General features: G+C 58.9%; 3 protein-coding genes across 7 annotated transcripts; 2 read left to right on the forward strand and 1 right to left on the reverse strand.

Annotated features, from left to right (window-relative positions):
• Positions 1–204: 204 nt before the first annotated feature.
• Positions 205–11,167, forward strand: GLRA4 (glycine receptor alpha 4). Of its 5 annotated transcripts, XR_003535414.1 has the most exons (11): positions 205–437; positions 2,764–2,897; positions 3,273–3,340; positions 4,027–4,250; positions 4,361–4,443; positions 4,616–4,756; positions 4,840–5,054; positions 5,326–5,475; positions 6,294–6,398; positions 8,858–9,404; positions 9,441–11,167. XR_003535414.1 is itself a non-coding variant. In XM_027690540.1 (10 exons), the coding sequence occupies exons 1-10, from the start codon at positions 355–357 to the stop codon at positions 9,149–9,151; spliced, it is 1,497 nt and encodes a 498-aa protein (XP_027546341.1). In that variant the 5' UTR covers positions 205–354; the 3' UTR covers positions 9,152–11,167. The 5 variants fall into 5 exon arrangements, 4 of the variants coding, with proteins under 4 accessions (XP_027546341.1, XP_027546343.1, XP_027546342.1 ...); XM_027690540.1 differs by having other exon boundaries at positions 8,858–11,167; XM_027690542.1 differs by lacking the exons at positions 8,858–9,404; positions 9,441–11,167 and adding an exon at positions 7,304–7,404.
• A 4,951-nt stretch (positions 11,168–16,118) lies between these two features.
• GLA (galactosidase alpha) lies at positions 16,119–22,327 on the forward strand. Its single transcript, XM_027690544.1, has 7 exons — positions 16,119–16,285; positions 16,436–16,610; positions 17,407–17,584; positions 19,079–19,170; positions 20,056–20,217; positions 20,792–20,989; positions 21,183–22,327. Exons 1-7 carry the CDS (start codon positions 16,119–16,121, stop codon positions 21,444–21,446), a joined length of 1,236 nt encoding a protein of 411 aa, XP_027546345.1. The 3' UTR covers positions 21,447–22,327.
• A 400-nt stretch (positions 22,328–22,727) lies between these two features.
• LOC113971031 (60S ribosomal protein L36a) lies at positions 22,728–26,172 on the reverse strand. Its single transcript, XM_027690545.1, has 5 exons — positions 26,026–26,172; positions 25,665–25,770; positions 24,906–24,973; positions 22,882–23,004; positions 22,728–22,797 (listed from the first exon to the last, which is right to left on the reverse strand). Exons 1-5 carry the CDS (start codon positions 26,026–26,028, stop codon positions 22,777–22,779), a joined length of 321 nt encoding a protein of 106 aa, XP_027546346.1. The 5' UTR covers positions 26,029–26,172; the 3' UTR covers positions 22,728–22,776.
• Between the last annotated feature and the right edge of the window lie 315 nt (positions 26,173–26,487).

Genomic DNA, 26,487 nt, shown 5'->3' on the forward strand with positions numbered 1-26,487 from the left:
CTCCCGCCCCGCCCGAGGAGCCCCCACGGAGTTCCCGGAGAGCCTGGGCAGGGCGGCCGCGGCCCCGAGGGGACGGGGAGGAGGCGGGCACGGGGCCGGGAGCCCCCCACCGCCGCGCCCGCCTCCTCCCTCCGCGGCGGGCGAGGCTCCGCCCGGCTCCCGGGGCCCGCAGCCGCCCGGCGCCCACCCCGCGGCGGGCGCCCGGACTATGAGGAGCGGGACCGGGCGGGGGGCGGCGGCAGCGGCGGCAGCGGCCCCGGTGCGGCGGGAGCGGGAGCGGGAGCGGGGACGGCTCCGCCGCCGGCCGGGTCATGCCCGTGCGCCCGGGGCGGCGGGGCTGCGGGCTGCGGCGGGATGGGCGCGCTCCGGGCCGGTGCCCTCGCCTTCCTCCTCCTCCTCCTCCTCGGCTGCCTCCTGCCCCGGCGCGGCCCGCTCAGGTGAGCGCACGGCGCGGGTGCTCGGGTGCTGGCGGGGCTGCGGGGACCGGGGCTCTCCGTGCCGCTCCCTCGGCACCCCCAACCTCCGGGAGCCACGATTCCCCTCCGGGACCTGGGTATCATCCCCTCCCAGATAGATAGATCTCTCCTGCGGGACCTGGGCATCCCCTTCCTGACCCGGAGGAGCCTCGGGACCCGTTCCCCGACCCCCGATCCGGACCTCCCTCCAGAGCATGATCCCCCTAGCCAGAACGCTCTCAGCCCCTATCTGGACGTCCCCACAGGCCACTGGAGCTCCCGCAAATCTGGTCTCATCCCCCTATTCCCCAGGACTCTGACCCAGCATCCTGGAGGACCCAACAGACCTTTCTCCTCAAGGCCCCCTACACACACAGTCAGGCTCTTTGCCTCTCCCCAGCAGCCCCTGCCCCAGTGCTGGGTCCCTGTATGTCCCCCTGTCCCCGGGCCAGCTGGGGAGTCTTGTCCCAGTGGGAGAAAGGGCGAGCTGAGCCAGGTGATAGTCCAGGCATCTCCTTCTCTGGTGCTGCAAAGCCCCTGCTATGTCCAGACCCTCTTCTGGCTCGTGGGGTGTGGGGGGAGGAGAGCTCAGGACAGTCCCTGACCCAGCCCCTGGTCACTTGGCCCAGTAGGTGGGTGCCCCAGGTCCCATGGGTGTAGGAATAACCACTGGCCCACTTGGGTGGAAAATCTAAAGCCCCCATGTGCCTTTTTCCATCTCTGTCCACCTTGGGTGCTGTCTGGGATGGAGTGGGATGCAGGGGAGAGCGGGCCAGGCAGGGAGGGTTTTGGGGGGCTGCAGTGCTCCTGGGCTGAGCCTCCTCCCTGCCCCCACTGTCCCTCCCACCACCCGGCCAGTGGCTGGAGCAGCACGGCAGGGGAGGGAACGGCAACATTTGTGGCAGGGAGGGGGGAAATGGTATTGCTTCACCCGCAGAACTGCTTGTCTCTGCGGGGGTGGGGGGGCACTTTTAGGCAGACATTAGCGTTTTCCAGCCCTTCCACCCACTCGCTCCCCAGAGGTGCTGAGCTCCCTGCAGCACCTGGATCCTGTGGCAGAGGCCCCCAGGGCAGGCAGTGCCAGTGGTTCACAGCTATGTGGCAGGGAGGGGCCTGACTTAAATCCTTTCTACCCTGGCCTCTTGGAGTCCTCCTCCCCAAGGCACCACACCTTGCTATTGCAGCTCCTGGATGGGGAATTTCTCCCACCCTTTTGCTCTTGGTCAGGACATGTCTCAGGTACTCTCTGCTGCTCTTCTCCAATTAAGGAGATATCCAGCCCTGCTGGAAAAGATGCACATAAGCCCCTCTAGGATGAATCTCACTTCCTTGAGAAGGGGTAGGAACGAGCAGGTAGGAAGAAGGACCCCAGGGTTCCCAGCTCCCCACATCGTCCTCTTCTTGTGGTAATGGTGGTGTAGCTTCAACCAGGAGAGAGACTCACCTGGGCATGGACCTGGTGGAGTTACAAGGCAGCACGCAGCAGCACCAGCAACATGCTCAAAGCTAATTTGTGTCCAGAGATCCCTGGCTAATTCCTCTCCATCACAGCCACATGCCTGGCAATGTGGTGAGCGAACATCTCTAGCATTGTTCCTTGAAATTATCATTACAGACTGACGGAAGGAGAGAAGCTGGCAGGCTAAGATGCATTCACAAAAATATCCCCTCTAAAGTCAGCTTAAATAAATCTCCATCATCGTTGGGAGCGCTGCGTGGGAGAGCTCATGTCAGCGCGGCTGGTGAGGAGGTGGGCTTTGCTGCTCCTCTCCTGCCGCGTCGCCTTGGCCCCTGATGAGGTGTCACAACCTCAGCTGTGCTCCAGACACCTCCTCTCTCACACCAGGCCAGCCCTCGGCTCAGGCAGGGCTGTTGTGTCCCCCGAGTCCCCAAGCCATGACTCTGTGCAAGGCAGGGTATGATTGTTTGCTCAGCAGCTCCAGCTGGAGATGGTGATGGAGCCTGGGAAGGAGCCTCCCTGCTTTCCCTCTCCAGCACCAGCACAGAGCACAAGGCATGGCCTGCTGTGCCCTGTCCCCACTGCAGCCCTGGAGCAGGGAGGCACCCGGCCCCCAACACCATGCCAAGGGATATATGACACTCAGACTGTGGCAGGTGAGGGGAAAAGCCACCAGGATCAGAGCAGAAGGATGGGGCCCCAGGGTCAGCCCATGGACTTGGCAATGGAGCGGATGCGGTGCAGGCACAGTTGCTTGCCCTGGCAGCTGGAAGTCCCCACGGGGTGCCAAGGTGTGCCTGCAGACCCCCAGTGCTGGCAGGCAGATAACCCGCCTCCTCTGCCCCACAGGCTGGTCTCAGGGCGGGAGGAGATTAAAGCTGCTTCCCGAAGCTCACCCCAGCCCATGTCGCCCTCTGATTTCCTGGACAAGCTTATGGGACGAACATCAGGGTACGACGCCCGAATTCGACCCAATTTCAAAGGTAAGAGAGGATGTGAGGGTCCCAAACCTGGCAGCGATCCATGCTCATGGCTGCCCAAACCCAGGCAATGGGCTCTGGGGGCAGGACCCTGACCCACATTCCTCCATCTCAGCACCCTTCCCAGAGTCCCCGCTGCTCCTGCCGTCACGGCCACTCTGTGTGTGCCTGCTTTGTCTGACAGCACGGGCGTCTCAGTGCTTGCAGGGCGTGCTGGGGTTCACCCCGACACCCCCCGGGGGTGGCCCCAGCAGGCAGGGGGACGCTCATGTGCCCTGATCCACGGAGCACATGCAGGAGTTGTGTCCCCGCGTGTGCCTGCGCAGTGCCCGTGTCTCCGCAGCCAGCGGCAAGAGGAGGCTTCACGCTGTTTTCCAGGTCCACCCGTCAACGTGACGTGCAACATCTTCATCAATAGCTTTGGCTCCGTCACCGAGACCACTATGGTGAGGGTTTTGCCAGGGTTTGCATGGGCTCCTCCCCCAGTGCCTCGGGGGTGGCTGTGGCTGTGCCCGGGAGCATGTCGTCCCAGTGCCCAAGCCCATGGCTGTGCTTACAATGGCCCTATGACACGGGGCCCTTCCCTAGCACCAAGGTGGGGACATGCAAAGCCATAGCACATGGCTGTGAATTTTTCTGGGGTCAGTTAACCCAAGCTTGGCTGTGTGGGTCACACTCCCTGTTCCTGAGCTGGGAGAAAGACTCCCAGGAGGTCACAGCGAGGCAGCTGTAGGCAGCCTCCTTGGGTACATGAGGAACTCCTCTGAGGAAGCCCCAGGGCTAAAAATTCACCATTTGTGCTTCTGCAAAGCCTTAATACCATTAACCATCACATCAACAGGGCCACAAAGTCATATGCAGAGTGCTGCAAGCTGCAGTTACTGGTCTTCCTCCTTCTCCTCCTCCTCTCAGCTGCTGTGGCTTTGGCTTTTTAATTTCTCCCGGCTGCCAACAGCATGGAAAGGCTCCAGAGCTGCCCCTGCCCCAAGCATGATTAGTAGCAGGCAGGAGGCAACTGCAGGGTTGAGCCTCAGTGGGGGGAGCCCCTTCCACCTCCTCCTCCATCCCTTCTTCCTCCCCCTTCCCGGGCACCAGGGGGTGCTCCCAGCTGACGCAGTGCCCTCTGTCCCAGGACTACCGGGTGAACGTGTTCCTGCGGCAGCAGTGGAACGACCCCCGCCTGGCCTACCGCGAGTACCCCGACGACTCCCTCGACCTCGACCCCTCCATGCTCGACTCCATCTGGAAGCCAGACCTGTTCTTTGCCAACGAGAAAGGGGCCAATTTCCACGAGGTCACCACCGACAACAAGCTGCTGCGCATCTTCAAGAATGGCAATGTGCTCTACAGCATCAGGTAGAACCTTCTCCTCTGGTGCAGTGCCTGAGGGGGGAGGCAAGGCCTTCCATGGAGCAGCTTTTCCCTACTCACTGCCCCAACCCCCTCCTTTCCTCTGCCTCCTCCAGGCTGACACTGATCCTGTCCTGCCCCATGGACCTCAAGAACTTCCCCATGGACATCCAGACATGCACCATGCAGCTGGAGAGCTGTGAGTACCTAGGGGGGTTCAAGCTGTGCTTCTTCCCCCCATCTCATCCCATCCCAAAAGCTGGCATCTGCCCTCTCCTGAGGGAGGTGAGCAGGAAAGAGCAGTTGTTCAGGGCAGGGTTGAATGGGGTGCATGTCCCTCCCCGTCCCATGGCTCCCTACATCCCCTCCAGTTGGCTACACCATGAACGACCTCATCTTTGAGTGGCTGGAGGAGCAGGAGGCTGTGCAGGTGGCAGAGGGCTTGACACTCCCACAGTTCATCCTCAGGGATGAGAAGGACCTGGGCTATTGCACCAAGTACTACAACACAGGTGAGCACCCCAGGATCCTGCTGCCACCCCCTCCTCCTGGCCCAGGGGTCCCTCTCACCCATCAGGGCTGTCTTTCCCCATAGGCAAGTTCACCTGCATTGAGGTGAAGTTCCACCTGGAGAGGCAGATGGGTTACTACCTGATCCAGATGTACATCCCCAGCCTGCTCATTGTCATCCTCTCCTGGGTCTCTTTCTGGATCAACATGGATGCGGCGCCAGCCCGAGTGGGCTTGGGCATCACCACGGTGCTCACCATGACCACACAGAGCGCCGGCTCCCGGGCCTCCCTGCCCAAGGTCAGTGCTGGCTCCGTGCTGGGCTCCCCAGCTGCAGCCTGCCCGGGCACCCGAGGTGCCCACTGCCACCCCCAGTGCTCCAGAGGCTTGGCTGAGATACCACATGTGCTGAGGAGGAACACGGTGCTGCTTGGCTGGGCGAGCTCCGGCCCATGTGTCCAAGCTGAGAGGGCTCCTGTGGCTCTTGGCAGCAGGATGAAACTGGGGGGCAGGAGGGATGACAAGCTAGGCAGGGGCCAGTGGGTGCTTGAGCCCCCTCTCCCCCTGGCAGGTGTCCTACGTGAAGGCCATTGACATCTGGATGGCCGTGTGCCTGCTCTTCGTCTTTGCTGCCCTGTTGGAATACGCAGCCGTCAACTTTGTCTCCCGCCAGCACAAGGAGTTCATGCGCCTGCGCCGCCGCCAGCGCCGACAGAGGATGGTGAGTCCCCCCACCACCACTCTCACTGACATCTGTCCATCCTCAGCCCCTGAGGGGACACCCCAGGGCTGCAGGGCCACTTTCCAGCAGCCCCCAGCGCAGGGCTCGGCGCTGGGCTGTGTTCATTGCCCACGGCTTGTGGCCGGCTCCTCTGGGACACCAGGGACCCCCCGCCTGCCTGAGCAGCACAGGGCACAGCACCCTCGGGTGCCCCTGGCCTTGCTTAGGGTGCTGCCCTTCTCCTGCAGGGACACCCTCAGGCTCTGCTTCCTCTCAAAAAGTAGAAAAACAAACAGTGAGGATGGGGGGAAAACAGCCTTTCCTCTTACCTGCAGCCCCAAACCTGGGCTCCTTGCTGTGCCTCAGCGGTGACGGGGGCTCACTGCTGTGTCAGGGTGCTGAGGCACCAAGGGGACCTGGTGGCACCAAGGGGCAGGCCTGGGCTGCAGATGTGGAGAGGCAGGGTCCTTCACTCATGGAAATGGTCCTCCCCTCCGTCAGCCCATCAACACAGGCATCAGGCCTGTTTGGGGTGGGCATGTGGCTGCCCCACTCTCATTTCCTTGCCATAAACACACCGTGAGGCACCAGATCTCCACAGAAAACATGAGTACACATACACACCACACAGTGCCCTATGCAACCATCTGTGCTGAAGACAGATCCCCGTGCCAGGGCACTGCTGGAGGGGGGGTTTTCCCCCACACAGACCCCCATGTCCCCACTGTCCCCCAGAGCCGCTGCCCCGGGGCCGGGGTAGGGCCATGGGTCACCGGCTGTCCTGTTTCTGTTTGGTGCACACTGCTGGATGCCAAAAGGGCCTGAGCAGCGGGACGGCCAGCCTGGAGTCCCTGCGGCAGCTGAGCAGCCGGCACAGCAGCGAGCACACCTACGCGACGCTCTCGCAGCTCTCCAGCTCCCGGGTAAAGCACGACCCCCCTGGCAGCCCCTCCGTGCAGCGCAGCTCACCTTCCCCTCCCCAAAACAAGCCCCCCAGGAGCCGGCCCTGGGGGGGCCACAAGGGCCTGTGGAAGAAGCAGACCAGTGATTTGCACAGAGTATGTGCCAGTAGGATGGAACTGCCGCTCCGTGGGCTCAAAAGAGTTTTGAGAGAGGGATGGGAATGGAGCAGATCTCCCTTGTAGACACCCCCACTCTGTGCCTCAGTTTCTCCTTCTGTAAAACAATCCCCTTTGCTGAGGACTGAGTGATGCTGAGGCAGACTGATGGCTGCTCCTGGGCTGCTGCCCAGCTCCCCAGGCCATGCCCATTCCTCTGACAGGGTGAGGGCTCTCTCTGCCTGCCCGGCTGCCTCGGTGCAGGCAGGTTTGAGGCACTTGGGGCTGCCCGCAGTCACTCCAGCAGCTGCTCAGGGCACAAGGGCACTTTGCAGCTTGAGGCATAGGGAGGAGCGTGGGGCAGGACAGGCTCCCAGGATGGTGGGGAGGTGCAGAAGCTCCAGGGAGATCAGGCCTGGTTGTCCTTGCCGCCGCTCCACCTTCGTCAACCTCTGGACGCCAGGAGAGACTTCCTGGCTGTCCCCAGCACGGTCCAGTGCTCCCTGCCTTTCACAGCCCTTGAGCACCGACCCCTGCAGATCAACTCCCACCTGGCCAGGCAAGGGAGTGGGAGGTTCTGTATAACCCGAGGGCATCTGATGGCTTAGGACAGACCTCCCCGAGGTGGAGGCTGCAGAGCCACTCTGGGGTGCTGCTGACATGGCACTGGGTGCAGCCAGGAGCACCTCGGGATGCTCCTGCGACAGAGACCGGAGCAGAGCCCCACTGCACGCAGCTCCTGTGCTTGACAAAGCAAATCCCTCCCACAGACCACCCAAATCCACGCCCAGGAGCTCCCTGCACCCAGCCTTGGCCCCCAGTGAGCACCCTGGGGCTGCCCCAGCCCAGAGGGACCCTCTGGTGGGGAGGACCAGTCTGCCATCTCCTGGGGGAGTAGCTGCTGGCCCCCAGGACACACGGGCCTCTCCCTGCTTGGGCAGCCACAAGCACTCAGCCTGGGGCAGGGAAATAAAACTCCGCTGCAAATAAGAACTAATCTCAGCAATTTGAGCGGCTGCTGCTCTTCCTACTGAAAAATCTTGCTTAGACTGTAGATTGCTGAGTTAAATCAGGATGGCAGGGGACAAACTCTCTGCATGAGAGCCCCCGTGCCAGCCGAGCGCCTGCACGGGCTGAGCTCAGCGAGCAGGGCTGCTCTCTGTGTCCTGGAGGGCAGTGCCGGTTGCAGATGGCGTTTGGGATCCAGCACCGAGGCTGCGGGTGGGCATGGCACAGGGAGGGCACTGGCCCTGGGAGAAGGGACCCTCCACGGCCGGATGCAGCACAGGCAGGGCAAAGGGGAGACGAGTCACAGAGACCAAATGAGTCCAAATGAGCCCAGGCACTCAGTAAAACATCAGATGTGCAGCCTGTGCTTGCACATGCCTGTCCCTCGCCAAATCTTTGCGCACACGACCCTCTCCAAGGATAACAGAGCAGGACAAGGCACGTGGCTGACAGTGCACAGCTGTTGGTGGGGAGGAGTGCAGGCACTGCTGTGAGGGACTGTGAGGCAAGCAAGGCTGTGCCCTGAACAGTGGCAGTGGGCTGTGACTGGAGATTTTTGTGGCGTTTTTGCAGCCTTGATCATGGGGATGCAGCTCTGTGGACACGCTGCCCTCTCTACAGCCCCCTGCCAGCAGGGCAGGAGACAGGCTGAGCAAGGGCAGAGAGCTCAGCAAGGAGACAAGCTCTCTCAGCCTCCCTCCTCTGCTGCACCAGTCAGCCCCCGCCAAGCAGACATGGGGAGAAATGAGTGTCTGGGCCCTTGGAAGGACTGGGGGGCCCTTCAAGCCCTGGTGGTAGCCAGGCTCCTGCATCCCTGCCTGGGTCTGCCCCAGCAAGATGCCTGTCCCCTCCTGTTCACCACCACAGGCACACTTCCACCCTGCAGCAAACACAGCTGCCACAGCAGTGCCTGCACCCCTGACACCCCTGCACCCCCATGTGCCCATCCTCCCCCTCCCACCAGTTCACCCCCATGCCCAAGAGCTGGGCTTCTCAAGCCCCCGAGCTGGAGCCGGGAGGAGGCTGGGGGGATCTGTGTCGGGCTGGAAGGGCCAGGGTTGCCTTTGGATGCACCCCTAAAACGTGCTGGGTGGGAAGGCCATGGGTCAGCACTCACCCCCATCCCTGTGCACACCACTGCTGGTCCCGTGCTCCTGCCTGCATGGCTCAGGCTCTTCGAAAAAGCACCCAACCTCACACCAGGCACTCATCACCCAGCACCACAGGGTGGGTAGGACATGCAGCCACAAGCAGCTGCTCGCCCTGCAGCACCAGCACCCGTGGGTGCCCTGGCTGACAGCCTTTCCCTTCGCCAGGAGGAAGAGCTTGTCCGTGAGAGCCGCTTCTACCTGCGAGGCTACGGGCTGGGCCACTGCCTGCAGCCCAAGGATGGGGCTGGGGAGGGCCCCAGCATGTACAGCCCTGCTCCAGCCACTCCAGCCACGCTGCTGCGGGAGGGGGAGGCCCTCCACAGGCGCTACCTCGACCGGGCCAAGCGCATCGACACCATCTCCCGAGCCGTCTTCCCCTTCACCTTCCTGGTCTTCAACATCTTCTACTGGGTCGTTTACAAAGTGCTGCGCTCGGAGGACATCCACCTGGTGCCCTGAGGCCTGGAAAAGTACGACTGCCTGTCTGTCTGACCCCCCACAGTGTGCCCGGGCAACACAAGCTCAGCCAGAACTGCATTTCCCTCTGTCCCAGAGCAGCGGCTCAGCTGGGCTGGGCCTCAGAGCCTGGACATGTGGCAGCCCATTCCCCACTGGATGTCAGGGCACCAGGCAGGGGGATCAACAACCGCAGGTCCCCACAGTCAGCTGGAGAGAGGGACCCTTCCTAATTCCTGCATGGTGTCACCCCCAAGTACCCAGGGATGCTGATCTGCTGGGGAAGCCCTAGGTACCCGGGGATGCTGTGCTGACAGGGCACAGGGGAACAAGTACTACCCAGGAATGCACTGCTGGATGGCACAGGGGAGCCCCTGGTACTCTGGCATGCTGCACAAGACAGTGGCCAAAGAACATCACCTTCCAGAAAAATACTCTCCCCCTCCACACCTACCCAGTTAGGCTGTGGCTTCTCCAGGCTGCATCATGGAGCTGAGGGCCACGAGAAGCAAGGGGAGAGGCTGCAGTTCTCTCTCCTCTAGCCTGGAGCTCGGTTGCAGGAAAGGCTGGACTGTATGGGGTGCTGGCTACGGCCCCATAGCCCCCAGCCCAGCAATGGACAGGGCCCCTCCAGCCCCCAGCCAGCTCCAACGCACAGCAAAGCAGTGGATGAGGGATGCTTCCCTCCCTGCACAGCTCAGAACTGCCCATGGTGCCCACGGCTGCAGGCAGGACTGTGGCAGGGGCACTGGACAGGAGGCTCTGTTTGCTCCAAGGCAGTGCCAGCTCTGAGGCAGGCAGCAGGCAATCCCAGTCCCGCTGATGGCGAGGGGGCAGAGATGGCCACTGCAGTTGCAGATGGCAGTCACTGGGCACTGGGGAGCCAGCACTGCACTATCAGCCGGGTAGGGCCCACAGCCCATCTTCCAAGGGAGTTTTTCAGGATGAAAGCAGTGGGGACAGCTTGGCTGATCCTTTTGGGTGAGCAGAGTGAGTGGTGGCATCCCCAGACTGCTGCATTCCCACAGCACCACAGTGCCAGCAGAGAGCCGGAGGTGGAAACCAGCCTGTTCCCCAGCCTGGCACCTGGGTGCAGCATCCCCTGGACATTTTCACCCCTGTTACCCCTCCACTGGACAGGAAAGCAACTGAAACCTTGACAGGACAAGCTCAGCAAGGCTTCCAGCCCTCCAGACCTGGATACCCTCCATGCTTAGCAGGAAATAAAAGCAGTAGGTAACATTTATGTAGGTCCTACAGAGAGAAACGTGTTGATGTTCTCCTTTCCCTCTGCCCACAGTCAGCCTGGGTGGGCTTGCAGCCCATCCCCTCCACAGCATGGGAGCCAGGGAAGGCCCAGTGTCTTCCAGGTAGGGCAGGATGGAAACAGGATTTTCCCCTTTCCCTGAAGGCTGAGGTGCCCCCATGGCACAGCAGTGACCCACCTGTCATGGCAGAATGGACCCTGCGGGGCAGGGGGACATGGGCAGGAGGCCAGCACTGCCTTCTGAAGCCAGACCCAGGAAGAAACCCCTGCTATGACCCCTGCCCTGGCTCCTCAGGCAGGAATCACCCTTTCCCTCACAGGACTGGGAGCATCGCCCTGCCCCACCCGACCCCCTGAACCCCATAGAGTCCTCAGCCACGTGCACCCATTCCACAGACTGGGCAAGCAGAGAACTGGCCCCAGGCCACCCCACGAGAGGACTGAGGGACCCACAAGGACAGGCTGGGCCAGCTCCATCCCATCACCACCTCTGTGCATGCCTCCCCCACCGTGGGGTTCCCTGTGGGGCCCCACCCCGTGTCCAGGCCAGACTCGCTTTTGGGGAGGCCCTGTTTGGAGGCAGAGGAAGGGGTGTCCCTCGGCTCCCCAGCACCCAAGGCAGTGCCAAATGGGGAGGTACCAGAGTCTGAGCAGCACCCACAGGCACTGGGCAGCCACACCAACCTCCAGCAGTGGTGGGTTTTTAAACAGCATCAATCTTCCTACGCAAATAAAGCTTTCTGGGGTTTTCAGTGGTGTGCTGGTGATTTGTCTCTGCCAAGAACCCTGCAGCCAGCTCCTGCTCCCAGCGGGGCCCCAGTGTGTTGAGGGAACAAGGGCACGACCACCCTGTGGGGACAGGAGCCCTGATCTGCCATTAGTCACAGATGTCATTACCTCCACGGGTGATTTTTATGACATCATGTTTATCTCCCCCGTGGGAGACGCCAGCAGGGATGGGCAGGAGCCCCGTGCAAGCTCCCAGCCCCAAGCCCCATCACTCTCCCTCCCCACCCAGCTCTGTAGGGTGCTCCCCACGGTCACCCCAGCCCCTTTCCACCCCATCCAGGCTTGGCTGGGAGACAGGACCCGGGATGAGGCAGAGGTGGGGACAGGGGGGCTCTGGCTCTGCAGTGGAGCTCAGACACCCGAGCATGTGCAGCCTCCCGACGGATAAACCTCCCTGCCTGGCCCCTCAGCCCCTCCGGGCTGCTCGCTGGGCAGGCGCCAGCCTTACAGAGCTGCCAGCTGTGCTGGGGGGCTTACGCCAGCCCTGCAGTGCCACCCGGGGCCAGGGCTTTTGTCCCCAGCTGGTGCATGGGCGGGCAGAGCCCACAGCTGAGGGCTGAGAGCCCAAGCAAACATCAATCTCCCTCTGTCCTCCCAGCCAAGTTTCACAGACCAGCTCTGTTGGTACCTCGCAGCCCCATCGCCCGCCCGGCCCCACCGAGGCCTTCAGAGGCAGGGAGGAGAGAAAGCAAGCTGCAACCATGCTGGCTGGGTCCAGGGGCTGTTCTTTAGAGGGGACAAACGAAACTTCCCCAGAGTCTTGATCTCATCCCCACCCCAAACCTAGAGGGGACGCAGCCAAGGGGAGAGCCATGAGATACTTCACAGCAGTACAGTGCACCCAGATCCTTCACTCCCTGCTCTCCTTCTCCTCTCTTGCTGGATGTCAGTGCCTGTTTGGAGACAAATGCTGCAGCTTCATAAGCCCCAAGCCACTCAGCTCCTGGAAAGAGTGCATCCCAGAAAAAATGGAAAATGATGTAAAAAATCAACACATCCAGCCTAAGCCCAAGCCCCCAGGTCCCATGCACTGGTCACTGCAAGGTGGGGGGGCTCATCACTGGCATTAAACACTTCCAAAGGCATGAGGGGAGCACTGCTCCGTGGCCCCACAGATCCTCCTGATTTGGATGTCCCCAGGGAAGTTTCAGGGTCAGGAGCAGCACTCAGTCCCTGCCCAGTTTGGACTGGGAGCTGCTGGGACACCCAGGCAGCTGCAGGGCTGTCCCTGCCCTCCAGCACACAGCTCCTCACATCCTGGGGACAGCAGCAGCACCCGGGCTGGGGGTGCTGAGCCCCATGTGTTCCCACAGGTCACAGCGTGGCCAGGGGCTCCATCCCCCAGCAAAGCCCACAGCCTTTGGACAGAGTCAGTTTTCCATTCTCCACCCAAGGCTGTGCACTGGGGGGTGCATCCCAGCCACCACAGGAGGCAGCTCTGGGCACAGGACCAACAGCCAGGGCCGAGTTAATTACTGGTTTAAAAGGAAGTTAATGAAGTTAACACCAGGTTAATGGGGCTCCCATTAACAGCAAAATGAGCATCATCAACACTGGCAGTTTCCCCACAGCCTGCCAACAGCATGCCCAGGGCCAGGAGCACACACGGGTTTGGGGCAGCCCTTGCCAGCCCCAAGGGATCCTTGGAGGCCCTCTGTGGGTCCAAGAAAAAGTGCCCTTGGCTGGGCACTGCAGTGGCACACCAGCCAGGCCCCTGCTCTGCCAACCACAGAGGGCCTGATCCTGCTGGAACTGAGCTCTGCTGCTCTCCATGGGCAACATCAGGGCGCCCAATCTTCCCTTGTTCCCCCTCTCCTTCACTCATCCACAACCTGGAGCTCCCTTGGGGCAACACCAGCTGCCAGAGGTTTAGCCAACCATCCTGTCTGGATGCAGCAATGCCTACAGGACAACATGTCCCACAGCAATCAGGACTCTGGGTTTGAAGCCAGGGGAGTGCAATGCATAAGGAACAGGCATAAGGAACAGGCGACAGCTCTGCTGGGGCTCTGAGCAACCCCTGCACATCGCCTGGGCACAGAATTGGTTTTTTAAAGAAAATACCAAGCTCCAAAGTCAGCCAGGCAGTTCTGAGCGGGCCAGGGCTGCCCCTTACAAGTGGGGAAACGGACACAAGAGGAAAGCACCAGGAGCTGCTGCTGGGATGGGCTGTGCCAGGGGCACAGGGCCCTTGCAGGACCACAGACCCACAGGGACAGGAACCCTCCATCACAGGGAAGGTCCAGGCGCAGGGTGCTCTGGCAGTGTGGCTGTGCCAGCACCCCAGCCCTCAGCACAGCTCTGCCAGTGATGCCCCCACGACAGAGGAGTCCCAGTGCACCCCTCTGCCACCTAAGATGCGGCAACACACCACTGCCTGTCAGTCCCACCAGGGCCCTGCCAAACCCCACATCACCAGGGCCACATCCACCCCACTCTCAGCACAGCTTTGGGACTGCTCTGGGGACACCAGCCAGCCCATGCAGCCCACAGGGCACCCTACAGCTCCCCAGCCCAAGGGGTGTAGGTGTGCCAGGTGCTCCTGGGAACAACAGGACAAGCAACAGGAAGCAACAGTGAGGAAGGGCCGGAACGTGGAGGCAAGCAGGGATCAGCCCTGCAGCTCTCCCGAGCCCTGGGAATACGGGATAACAGCCCAGCTCCAGACTGCCGTTTTGCACAAGAGAAAACAAAGCCATGAGGTTTTCCAGCCCCTAGAGTGTCTTGTTTTGTCCGACATAGAGAAATCTCTGCGCTTCGGCTCCCCAAGGGGCAGGGAGAGGACCCAGGCACTGGAACAAGGAGTGATTATCAACCCACGGGCTCTGAAGGGCTTTTGTTCCCTGGATGTGCCAGAGCAGGGATCGGAGGACACCTAGCGAGATGCCTGGATGGCCCCAGCACCAGAGGCACCCGCAGCCTGGGGCCACAACCCACAGCCCTGCAGTGGTTCCATCCTGCTCCCCTCCTCCTGCTGTGCTGGGGGCCACGACAAGAGCTCTAGTGGGGCTGCAGGGGCTGGTCCAGCCCTGGGGAGAAGCACAGGGGAGAAGAACTGGTGTTATGAGTGACAGAGGGGAAGAGCACAGGGCATAAGGTGTTCGAAGAAGGAAGGCTCTGTCAGGAGCTGCTCACAGAGGTTTTGAGGCAGGGCTGAAAGACCAGAGCCAAAACCAAATCCTGGGCCCGTGGGGTACAACCCCCCTTCCCCAGGACCCTGTGCTGACACACAGAGCTCACATAGACCCACCACCCTGTGCTTGGGACAGCCCCCAGTGCCCCCAAACCCTGGGGCAGCTCCAGCACTGCTGAGCCCAGGCACAGGGACACACAGCTGCAGGAGCAGCAGCAGGACACACAGGCCTGGCAGCAGGAATGAGGCACACACAGAATCACAGAACCATTTAGGTTGGAAAAGACCTCTGAGACCATTGAGTCCAAACGGTGACTGAACACCACTGTGTCAACCAGACCATGGCACCAAGTGCCACATCCAGTCTTCCCTTAAACACCTCCAGGAACAGTGACTCCACCACCTCCCTGGGCAGCCCATTCCAATGTCTAATCACCCTTTCTGTGATTAAGTTCTTCCTAATCTTCAACCTAAACTTCCACTAGTGAGGCTTAAGACTATGTCCAGTTGTCCCTTGTTCCCTGGGAGCAGAGCTCGACCCCACCTGGCTCCCCCCTTCTGTCACGGAGTTGCTGAGAGCCAGGGTGTTCCCCCTGAGCCTCCTTTTCTCCAGACTGAGCCCCCCAGCTCCCTCAGCCGCTCCTGGTGCTCCAACCCTTCCCCAGCTCCGTCGCCCTTCTCTGGACTTGCTCCAGCCCCTCCATGTCCTTCATGAATCAAACTGGACACAGGATTTGAGGTGCGGCCTCACCAGTGCCCAGCACAGAGGGACAATCACTGTCCTGGTCCTGCTGGCCATGATATTGCTGGTACAGGCCAGGTGCCATTGGCCTCCTTGCCCACCAGGCAGACACACAGGGCCTCCCACCCCGGGGGCACGACATCCTCCTGAGCACCTCCTGGTGCTGCGGCGACCCAGTCAGGCAGGAAGGGACCTGGGAGTTTGGATTGACAGGAAGCTGAACATGAGCCAGCAGTGTGCCCAGGTGGCCAAGAAGGCCAATGGCATCCTGGCCTGGATCAGGAACAGTGTGGCAAACAGGTCCAAGGAAGTGATTCTTCCCATGGACTCAGCACTGGTGAGGCCACCCCTGGAGTGCTGTGTCCAGTTTTGGGCCCCTCAGTTCAGGAAGGACATTGAGGGGCTGGAGCAGGTCCAGAGAAGAGCAACGAGGCTGGGGAAGGGACTGGAGCACAAGTGCTGTGAGGAGAGGCTGAGGGAGCTGGGGGGGCTCAGCCTGGAGAAGAGGAGGCTGAGGGGAGACCTCCTCACTCTCTACAACTCCCTGACAGGAGGGGGGAGCCAGGTGGGTGTCAGTCTCTTCTCCCAGGCAACCAGCAGCAGGACAAGAGGGCACAATCTTAAGCTCCGAGAGGTTTAGGTTGGATAACAGGAAGAAATTTTTTACAGAGAGAGTGATCAGACACTGGAATGGGATGCCGAGGGAGGTGGTGGATTCTCCATCCCTGGAGGTTTTTAAGATGAGACTGGATGCGGCACATAGTGCCACGGCCTGGGAACCACGGCGGGGTTGGATCAAGGGTTGGACTTGACGATCTCGGAGGTCTTTCCCAGCCCGGCCGATCCTACGATTCCCACGATCCCGCGACGCGGCCCCCGCCACGTGCCTCGGGCGCCCCTCACGTGACGCGGCCCTCACGTGACCCTCCCGCGGGAGGGCGGGCCCTCCGGCAGCGCCGCGCCCGGCGATTGGCTGCGCGGACAGGGCCGGCTCGCCGGCGATTGGCCGCCCGCGGCTGTCCGTCAAGGCGGCGGCACGATGGCGCCGCGCTGGGTCTCGGGGGTGATGGTGGCGGCCGCGGTGATGGTGGCAGCGGTGGCGGCGCTGGACAACGGGCTGGCCCGGACACCGCCCATGGGGTGGCTGCACTGGGAGCGCTTCCTCTGCGGCACCGACTGTGGCGACCACCCGAGTCGCTGCGTCAGGTACGGGGCACGGGGGGAGAGCCCGGGGGCAGCGCAGGTATCGGCGCTACCCCCGGGCTCTCCCCGGCGCTGCGACTCTGGCAGAGGGTGTGGGTAGAGACAAGCTCGCTGGCAGGAATGCGGCTGCCACATTGCCCGCTCCCTGCCCAGCGAGCAGCTGTTCGTGGAGATGGCAGACAGGATGGCGGCCGATGGCTGGAGGGACGCCGGCTACGAGTTCCTGTGCATCGACGACTGCTGGATGGCTCCGACGCGCGACGGGCAGGGCAAGCTGCGGGCGGACCCGGAGCGGTTCCCCGGAGGGATCCGCCGGCTGGCCGACTATGTGAGTGCCGCCCGCAGGGAGGGGTGAGGGCACTGCCGTCGCCAGCCCCCCTGAGCTAAACTCCTGCCCTGCCACAGTGGGATTTTCTTAGAATCAGAATCAGCTGGGTTGGAAGGGGCCTCCGAGATCATCAAGTCCAACCCTTGATCCACTACCACCGTGGTTACTAGACCGTGGCACTAAGTGCCACATCCAGTCTCATCTTAAAAACCTCCAGGGATGGAGAATCCACCACTTCCCTGGGCAGCCCATTCCAATGCCTGATTACCCTCTCTGTAAAGAATTTCTTCCTAATACCTAACCGAAACCTCCCCTGGCACAGCTTAAGACAGAGCCCTCTTGTCTTGCTGATAGTTGCCTGGGAGAAGAGACCAACCTCCACCTGGCTACAACCTCCTGTAAGGTAGTCATAGAGAGTGAGGAGGTCTCCCCTCAGCCTCCTCTTCTCCAGGCTGAACAACCCCAGTTCCCTCAGCCTCTCCTCACAGCACTTGTGCTCCAGTCCCTTCTCCAGCCTCGTTGCTCTTCTCTGGACCTGCTTCAGCCCCTCCATGTCCTTCCTGAACTGAGGGGCCCAAAACTGGACACAGCACTCCAGGGGTGGCCTCACCAGTGCTGAGTCCATGGGAAGAATCACTTCCTTGGACCTGTTCCTGAGCCAGGCCAGGATCCATTGGCCTTCTTGGCCACCTGGGCACACTGCTGGCTCATGTTCAGCTTCCTGTCAAATGTTCAGCTTCCCCTGCCTCGCCCTCCTGCCCCATGCCCAGGTCTCTTTTCTGCCCTACAAGCGCAGGTGCACTCCAAGGGTCTGAAGCTGGGGATCTACAGCGACGTGGGGAGCAAGACGTGTGCCGGCTTCCCTGGCAGCTACGGCCACTACGAGCTGGATGCCCAGACATTCGCCTCCTGGGGCGTGGACCTGCTCAAGTTTGATGGCTGCAACTCTGGCTCGCTGGAGCAGCTGGCAGAAGGTAGGCACGGGCTCCAGGCAGCCGTTCCCATGGGTGGGAATGCTCTGCAGGCAGCAGCAATCCCTAGGCCTGGCGTGGGGCTCCAGGGAGTTGCTTTTCCCTGAGCATACCCATTTAAGGGATTTGCTCATAAAAGCAAGTGTGAGGCTCTGTTTCTAAGGTGATGAGTGTTGCTGACCCCAGTGTTTTTACCTGCTCGGTCTCCTGGAGCTCTCCCACGAGCACAGCTTGGGAAAGGAGCTTTCTCACAGCAGAGCCCGGATCACGTTGAGCACAGACACATCAGCTGCGTGCTCTGGGGGATGGCTGTGCAGGCTGCTCCTCAGCTCTTAACAGAGCAGAGGCTTTGCCCTCCTGCAGTGCCTTTACTGGAGAGCTCAGAGCGTTTCACACACTTACCCCTCAATCCCCGTGGCGAGGCTGTGTCAACGTGAATCAGCCTGAAGCAAGAACAGGTTGTGTCAGCCATGAAAAGGGCAGCTGTGAGGGCTTTTAACAGATGAAAATGAAGGGAATTATGGCATAATAATCCTACTGGGGTTTCCATTTTAAAGCACACCAGTGTAAATATCACTTCAAAAGTTATTTGCACACGGGCTGGCAAGGCAGCAGCTGAAAGCTCAGTAGCTCCCTGTTCTGAGGGGGGTTGGCTACAGACTCTTCGGAAGCACAAGCAAATCCCAGTCCCACAGGAGCAGATTTGTGGGAAGAACACTGTAACTTGGAAGGCATTTTTCTCTTGCCTGGGCTCTGGCTGCTGGCACAGTCAGCACCACAGTGTTTGGCAGCAGGAGTCCTGTCTCTGCCTGGCAGGGAGAACCTGCCCAAGTGACAATCCCATCGAAGCCAGATGGTGGGGCATATGCCAACTGCCACAGACAGGAGCACAGCTCAGCACCCTGAGTGACAGCTGAGCTGAAAGCTTCTGTTGGATCATATGTGTAGCCCAGATACAATCCAGTTGTACTGAAGCAGTTCCAGAGGAGAGAGCAGACTTTTCATTCCCTCTCTGCCAATTAGAAGGGACTTAACAGGGCTGTCTGGGGACAAGGACAGGAAAAACTAGTGGTTTTGCATTCCTGCCCAGTCCATATGGTGCAACTGCCTCATGAGAACATATTCCTGCAACATTACCCAGCAAAGCTGCACTGCTTGATAGATACTGACTGGTATTTCCTGGGTATCTAGAGGAAAAAGTGCCTCACAGTAAATCTTTCAACCTCTTCCCGTGGCTGTATGTACGAAGGGATCAGCAGTCTTGGGAGCAATAAGCCTGCCCAAGCAAAGCTGTGAAGCAGCTCACCTGTCCTTGGGAGGCAGGGGACTGGCTGCAGACTGTGAGCTCCCCTGTCCTCCCTGTGGTGTCTGAGCCATGATAATGTGTTCAGCCCTGATTCTGTGAGAGTTGAGCTGAAACCTGAACCTGTGACACCAGATTAGTTCTACAGAGGCTTTGCCCTCCAAGGAGGTTGTGTAACCTCTGCCTTGCTTTAGGTTACAGGCACATGTCTCTGGCCCTGAACAAGACTGGAAGGAGCATTGTGTACGCCTGTGAGTGGCCTTTCTACTTGAGGCCCATGCAGCAGGTAAGATGTGTTTCTCAAGGCTTATCCTGGGGCTGAAAGTGGGAAGAACAGAAAAACATTAAGACAGCAAAACAGCGTCCTGAGGAATTCTGTTCTGGCAGAGACCAAGGCTGTAAGATGGAGGAAAAAGACTTTTTCCTCTAGAGCCCTGAACTGTACCTGAGGTGAGTCACTGCTTTGCCGAAACAGATTCAGTAGGATCCTGCAGCATGAAGGTGCAGCCCAGCTGGTGCATGCCAGAGAAAACACAGCAGCATCCATCTGCTTTCTGGCTCCAAGGAACCAAGCAGCAAACCTCTGGCAGTGCAGACACACAGTCTCAGTGTCACTCCTCCTGGACACAGAGTGCTGCAGACCTGGCCTTACAGTTACCTCTGGGGACCAGGAGAGAGGCTTTGTGACATCCTCCACATTGTTCAGTGACACATTTCTGCCAGCCAGGGTCCGTGACACACACGTTGCCCTCAGCTGGCTTCCCCTGTGCCACGGTGACAGAATGGTGCCATTCCCTCCCACTGGAATTAAATGTATTACTCAGCAAAGGGTGTAAACCCAAGAAATGGCAGTAAGTGTTGAGATATTACAGTTTAATTCCACTGGCCCTGTCACACCCTCAGTAAAATTGCGCTGAAAGGAATTTTCTAACAGAGCTGGTGGCCACAATTATTCTCCCAAGGGAAGCAGTTGTGTTGGGACATGGCAGACTGGAGTCACTGGGCACAAAGCTTCCTAGGGAATCAACGTGCACCAGATCATCCACATAGCTGGTGATGGAAGGTGTTTTATCCTAGTACTCCCCCAAATTACCCCTGATCCATTTAGCCTTGTTTACACTCTTGTTGTACAGCCAGGCACTCTGACTAATCACACTCATTGTTTTGGCAGCCCAATTACACAGAGATCAAACAGTATTGCAATCACTGGAGGAACTTTTATGATGTCTATGATTCCTGGAACAGCATCAAGAGTATCTTGGAATGGACAGCTCTTCACCAGGACAGCATTGTGAAGATAGCTGGGCCGGGGGGCTGGAATGATCCCGACATGGCAAGTACAGCAACACCCTCCTGCAGCATCAGCAAAAAATCCTTCCCTCAGCTGTAGGATGGGAAGGGAGGGAACTAGGGGAGAAACATTGAGGGGAAGAGGTCTGATGGGACCCTCTGATGAGGATCGTGATGGGAGGGTCCTGGCTGGAAAGGGGAAGAGAACTGCAGGTACAGACAGTACCAAGGAAGCGCCATCTTTGTGTAATGCAGCCTTCCACAAGCAGCACCAGTTCAAAACACAAGTGTGGCACTGGGGGACAGTCTCCAAAGTGCTGATGTCCCACCAGAGGGAAAACCCCTGGGTGCCAGCATTGCAAGGAATACCTTAAACACTGCCTAGCCACTTACAGAGCCGCCTTTGCTTCCATCGGTGGCTCATTCTGAATTGCCTCACTAGTCATGCCTTGTTTTTCCCTACCAGCTGGTCCTGCTCCTGGCACTCAGCCTATCTAGCCACGCTCCAGAGAGGGGGCCCACCCTTAGCATCCTGTCATTTCCCAGTGCTTGGGTTGGTGGCCCAGTTTCTGCTCTGCAGGAAGCGTTACCAGGCGCTTTTTGTTTTCCTGTCACAGCTGGTGATTGGAAACTTCGGGCTGAGCTGGGACCAGTCAGTGACTCAGATGGCCATGTGGGCCATCATGGCAGCTCCCCTCTTCATGTCCAACGACCTGCGGCACATCAGTCCCGAGGCCAAGTGTCTGCTCCAGAACAAGGAGGTGATCGCCATCAACCAGGACCCGCTGGGCAGGCAGGGATACCAGATCCTCAAGGTACAGCAGGACTGGGCTGGGGGTGCAGTGTGGGGCACAGGCAGCCAGCCAGCCCCTCAGAAAGGGGACGCAGGAGGAGGGACAGAGGTGCTCAGGGTTTGGGGACAGGAGCCCAGTGAGCCTGTTTGTTCCCAACAGGCATGACCATTGCTCTGGCCTCCCTTGAGCCTCAGCTTTGTTTTCTCCTTGGCAGGACAAGACCTTTGAGCTGTGGGAGCGGCCCCTGTCTGGCCGAGCCTACGCTGTGGCAGTGCTGAACCAGCAGGAGATTGGGGGACCCCAGAACTTCACCTTCTCCCTCACCTTCCTCGGCAATGGGCTGGCCTGCAACCCAGCGTGCTCCGTGCGCCAGGTCCTGCCAGCCAGCAGGGACTGGGGTGTTTACAGCTGGACCTCCTTCCTGAGCGTGGAGGTGAACCCCACAGGCACCGTGCTGCTCAAAGTCCTGGCACTATAGCAGGCAATCTTCTCCTAAGCCTTAGACTGTCTGAACTCCTTGAGGAACTCCTTGTGGCAGGAATCTCCTTCCTCCAAGCAGGTGCCTTTGTTCTATCTTCAGGTGTTCATTACTTGAACATTCAGCCTAATGTGGCAAATACCCATTGTTCCATCACCAGAGGGAACAAAAAGAGGGGCACTGCTCTGCTGTTTACATTTTCTCTGGCATCTCACCCAGCTCCTCCCAGGGGCTGGCAGGGCTCCAGCAGGGCAGCAACTCCTGTTTCTGCCCACTGACACTACCATGCAAGGAAAGGCGAGGGATACACATGCAGCATCCTACAGCTCATCTTGAGCATTTCAGGGACTAAAGGGAAACATCCTGGCCACCTTGCTCTCTTTTCCAGACCAGGGCACACAGTCCAAGAAAAGCTGCTCCTACCCCACTAAAGAAACCCAACACTCTTCTCAGAGCATGGACATTTACTTTCTGACAATTCAGACTGGCCTAAATCATTGCACTTAGCAACTTCCTTGACAGCTGCTTGCTTAGTACAAATAGGATTAAGTAGCATGCTGCAGGACTCAGCTTTTGAGAGTTTCTCCTCATGCCAGAAATCTTCCTCTCACCAGTGGCTGTCACTTCCCTCTCTGCCCTTCATGTGGCCACTGGAGTTCCCTTCCTCAGTGAGCTGCCTTCCAGAAACAGCTGTGTGCTTGCTTCCAGTGCTGGCAGCAGCCTTTAAATGACACAGGTCCTGCCAGGACAGGAGATGGATCATCACTTATGCAGCCATGCATGTACAAGTATGTTCTCTTCTGACCACTACACAATCAGGATTTCTTCATTTGTTCTTCTGTGATTAAGCACTTTGATTAAAAGTCCCTTTAAAAGGCTAAGCTTTTTCTTACTTGTGCTGGAGGACAGCATGGTGTCTGAATTAAATCAGGTTTTAGAAGACAGGCCAGTTTGTTCCAGTCACATAAGGTTTTGTGAAAGGACTGCTAGAAACTGCACTCAGTGAAGCTGACAAGCCACAGGCTAGGGGAAAGCAGCAGCACAGTGTTCACACAGAGAAGTCACTGCGTGCAAATACCCACCAGAGCCATTCCAAAACACCTCTTACAAGGTAACACAGTAAGGAGACCCCAGCTATTGTGAGGGATTTTTCAAAAGCCTTCAGGTTTCAAATTGTTCTCTTAATAAGCAGTCCTGCAAGCCAACACCTTCCCTGCCAGGCTGATGTACTCACAACTCCCACCCCATCAACATAAGGAAACACATAAAAACAAGCAATGGCTCACTCTAAATACTTTAATATTGTCCGTGGTGATGAGTAGGATGATGCTCAGAACTGGATCACCTGGCCCTGTAAGAAGCAAGAAACACAGTGAGTTTACTCACCACTGAGTACTGCCCCCCTTTCTCAGCCACTCAGAGCACACAAACCCACCTTTCTCTTCTTGTCTCCTCCCAGTTCAAAGTGCTTGCACCTCTTAATTGCCAGCATCCTCTTGGACCTGCAGTTGGGCTCCACACACTCCAGCCTCAGCACAATCTTCTTGGTGGTCTTGGCCTGGGAGGAGGAGCAGAGCGTTTTAATGAACCAAACATCCCCAAGCAGACAAACTGCTGCTCTCAGAAAACCTTGTTACCTGCACTCCTGAAGGCTCAGCAGTTTGTTCTCTTAAAGTGTAAAGAGAAACTACCAACAGAGGCTCCCTCCACTGAAAACAAGAAGGCACTTAAGGATCAGCAGAGGAATACAGTGGATCTGTATCTTTACAATAAAGGACAGTGGCAAAAGCATTCAGTGGGGCAGGGCTGGTCTCTGCAGGGATCAGCCCTGCTGGAAAAAGTTTGTGCCAGGGAACACAGGAACTTGTACACTGTGGGAGAACAGACTGGCAGTGCTCAGGAGAAGTCCAGCAGAGAACTGGGCAGAAGGAACAGCTGGAAGCAAAATGACTGACAAACTTTGGAAGGAGCAGTGACACAACGGGCTCAATGCAGACCCACAGCTCCTGGAAGCGGGATGAAACCCAAAAAAAACTGCAGTGGGAAGAATCCAAAGCTGTGAAGGTGCTGTAGCAGCTGGACAGGGCTGCAGCCACCAGCTAAAAACCTCAGCCAATCATCCATACAATGCTGACTGGGAAAAAACAGAAATGGGAATGGCAATGTACTGGTGCAGAGTGCCAAGAGTGCAGCTGCTTGGTGCACCCTGCTTGCAGAAGCACTTTCTGAGAGGTCTCCCCACTTCCTGGCACAAATTCAACTTGAAAACCTGCTGCCTCATTTTTTTCTTCCTGCTGGAAGAGTTCCTGTACATCTCCAGCAGGACACCAGAGCTTTCCAGCACCGAGCTCTACGAGCACAACTAAACAGTTCACACAAAACAACAAACTGACCCACTGGGTTTTGCTTCCCTGCTGCAAAACACCACAGGTTTTTTCCTGCCCCAGCTCCCTGGCAAGAAGTCACAGATGCACTGAGGGAACACATGCTGCAAGACTGCAGTGCCAGGTACCCACACTGAAGAAGAAGGGTGACAGCAGCAGGTTTCTGCAGCTCATGAGTAACAGGATGCCCTGCTGCCCTTCCACTGCTGCTCTGGGGCTCTCAGGAAAGGCCCAGTGCAGCAGCTCTCATTCCCTGGCTCAGCAATACAGATTTCCCTGGAGACAGCAGGCTGTGAGAAAATGATGCTGTGTTCTGAAGTACTCCCAGGAGCTGCACACACTTGGCTCCCATCCCCTTGTCAGTGAAGGCAGCCTCACAAACCCAGCAAAAAGTTTTAGTGATAAACTACTGGCACTTCCAAGGACATTAGGAAAGCAAGCAGAAGGCTCCTTTCCCTTTGCCATACCCTCCCCCTGGGCAACCAATGAAGAAAACACTCCTTTCTTTGCAAGTATCCATCCCAGCAAGACCCCACTCCCCTGCTCTGCAAACACCCCCTGCAAATGAAGGAGCATCTCCATGATACAAGACAGCAAGGAGATGAGACAAGCACCTCATGGGAGCCTACAAGGAAGATGGAGAGGGACTATTTACAAAGGTATGGAGTGACAGGACAACAGAGAATGGCTTCAAACAGAGAGTAGGTTTAGAATGGATATTAGGAAGAAATTCTCTCCTGTGAGGGTGCTGAGGCCCTGGCACAGGTTGCCCAGAGAAGCTGTGGCTGCCCCAGCCCTGGAAGTGTCCAAGGCCAGGTTGGACAGGGCTTGGAGCAACCTGGGTAGTGGAAGGTGTCCCTGCCCATGGCAGGGGCATTGGAACAAGATGATCTTTAAGGTCCCTTTCCACCCAAACCATTCCACGAGTCTGTGCTGGGGGGGGGGAGCTCGCACTGCCAGCATGGAACTGCCCTAAGATAGGGCAGGGCACAGGGCTGAGGAATCCTCCTCCAGGTAGGCACCTGGGCTGCCAGGGAAGTCTCCTGTCCTTGTCCCAGGAGCAGCACTCACTCACCTTTTTACGGAAGATGGGCTTTGTCTGGCCCCCATATCCGCTCTGCTTCCGATCGTAGCGCCTCTTCCCTGTGGGGAACAGGGAACAACTCAGGAGGTGCTGCAAGCACAACTGGTGCTTCCTAAATCCCACCAGGTTTAGGATCCAGCCTGCCCCTGCACAGCCCACCAGCACCAGTGTCACCTCCTCAGCCCACGGCCCCCACCCTCGTGCTGTCCCCAAGAGTGGATCTGTCCCCTCGCTGTGCAAAGCCAACACAGACGGGAGGTCGAGGGACCGATTTATTCAGAGTTCTGCTGGCTGGTAAATCCTCAAAGCCAGCATACAAAGGGCCAAAACCAGGAGGATATTTATACATTTTGTTCAGGTGATACTTGCATCATTAACCCACGTCACTTCTGGCTGAGCTGCCACCGGGTTCACTTTCTCTCGCCTCGATCTGAAGGTCCCGCTCCTTTTCAACTCCCAGCCCGTGCTCAGTGGGCAGGGCCCTCCCTCGGGGCAGGCAGCCTGGGCTCCAGAGCTGTGCCTCCACATCAGAACGAGCCAAGTTCACCCAGAGCACACCATCTCCAGATTAGTTAAACATTTCTACACCTCGACTGCCCCAAACTGGTTTGGACATGTCACTGGTCTTTTTATTGCTTTAGTTCCACATCCTTTAGCTCAATCTGTTCTTCTCCCCCCACAGACACACACCTGCTCCCAACCCACCCCCCTCCTCCAGGGCAGCACCGCCGGGGCCGTGCCCGTCCCTACCCTGGGCGTACAGCGAGTCCTTCCCCTTCTTGTACTGCGTGACCTTGTGTGGCTGGTGCTTCCCGCACTTCTTGCAGTAGGTCCGGCGGGTTTTCGGCACGTTCACCTGGGGGGCGCGGAGAAAGCTCGGTCAGGGGCGCGGGACACATCACAAACTACACCACACGACCTGACGCATCCAGCTCCAAGGCCCCGCGCCCGCCCTACCCCATCCCACGCCCTGCGCCACCTTCGCGGGCCTGCGGCGCCCCCGCGCCCGCCTGGCCGCCGGCAAAGCAGCCGGCGGGGTGGATGGAGCCCGGCCCGGCCCGTCCCCTGGGCGGATGGCGGCGGATAGAGCCCGGCCCAGCCCCGCACTCACCATCTTGGCGGCGGCGGCGGCCCAGAGAGAAGGCCTGGCCCGGAAGCGGAAGCAGTTGGGAGCGGGGGAACCATAGAGAGGAGGCGGCAGGGAGGGCACAGGGCATGAGCGCCCCCTGCCGCTGGGAGGAGAGCAGGGCGGCAGGTTGAGGAGATCGAGGGGTGCGGGGGGGGTTGGGGCTGGGGGGTGACCGGGGTGACTGGGGTTGGGGTCTGTGACCATGCAGGGTGTTAGGGGTGACTGAGGTGTGGGTCCGCAGCTGGCAGGGTGACTGACGAGGATCTGTGGCTGTAGGGGATGCTGGAATAAGGGTCCGTGGGATCTATGGGATGCAGGTGATGTCCAGCTGTTAGAAAGATAAATTATGTGTTGGTAGAGTTGCCTTGCTAAGGTTTAGGGCTTGACAGGACTCAGTGATCTCAGATCCAGGGAGAGGTTAACAAAGCTTGGGGAGAAGGGTGT

This window comes from Neopelma chrysocephalum, unplaced genomic scaffold (genome assembly GCF_003984885.1).
Source record: "Neopelma chrysocephalum unplaced genomic scaffold, ASM398488v2 Primary Assembly neopelma1_81, whole genome shotgun sequence".
NCBI classification, from domain to species: domain Eukaryota; kingdom Metazoa; phylum Chordata; class Aves; order Passeriformes; family Pipridae; genus Neopelma; species Neopelma chrysocephalum.

What these genes read in the sequence shown, in the direction of transcription:
- GLA (XM_027690544.1), top strand. Translation starts at nt 16,119, where the DNA reads ATGGCGCCGCGCTGGGTCTCGGGGGTGATGGTGGCGGCCGCGGTGATG. An exon ending in CACCCGAGTCGCTGCGTCAG is followed by an intron (nt 16,286 to 16,435) that starts GTACGGGGCACG and finishes CTCCCTGCCCAG; the next exon opens with CGAGCAGCTGTTCGTGGAGA. An exon ending in GCTGGAATGATCCCGACATG is followed by an intron (nt 20,218 to 20,791) that starts GCAAGTACAGCA and finishes TTCCTGTCACAG; the next exon opens with CTGGTGATTGGAAACTTCGG.
- LOC113971031 (XM_027690545.1), bottom strand. An exon ending in GGACTCGCTGTACGCCCAGG is followed by an intron (nt 24,974 to 25,664) that starts GTAGGGACGGGC and finishes TGTTCCCCACAG; the next exon opens with GGAAGAGGCGCTACGATCGG. An exon ending in AGCCCATCTTCCGTAAAAAG is followed by an intron (nt 23,005 to 24,905) that starts GTGAGTGAGTGC and finishes TCCTCCTCCCAG; the next exon opens with GCCAAGACCACCAAGAAGAT.
- GLRA4 (XM_027690540.1), top strand. Translation starts at nt 355, where the DNA reads ATGGGCGCGCTCCGGGCCGGTGCCCTCGCCTTCCTCCTCCTCCTCCTC. An exon ending in AATTCGACCCAATTTCAAAG is followed by an intron (nt 2,898 to 3,272) that starts GTAAGAGAGGAT and finishes GCTGTTTTCCAG; the next exon opens with GTCCACCCGTCAACGTGACG. An exon ending in CACCATGCAGCTGGAGAGCT is followed by an intron (nt 4,444 to 4,615) that starts GTGAGTACCTAG and finishes CATCCCCTCCAG; the next exon opens with TTGGCTACACCATGAACGAC.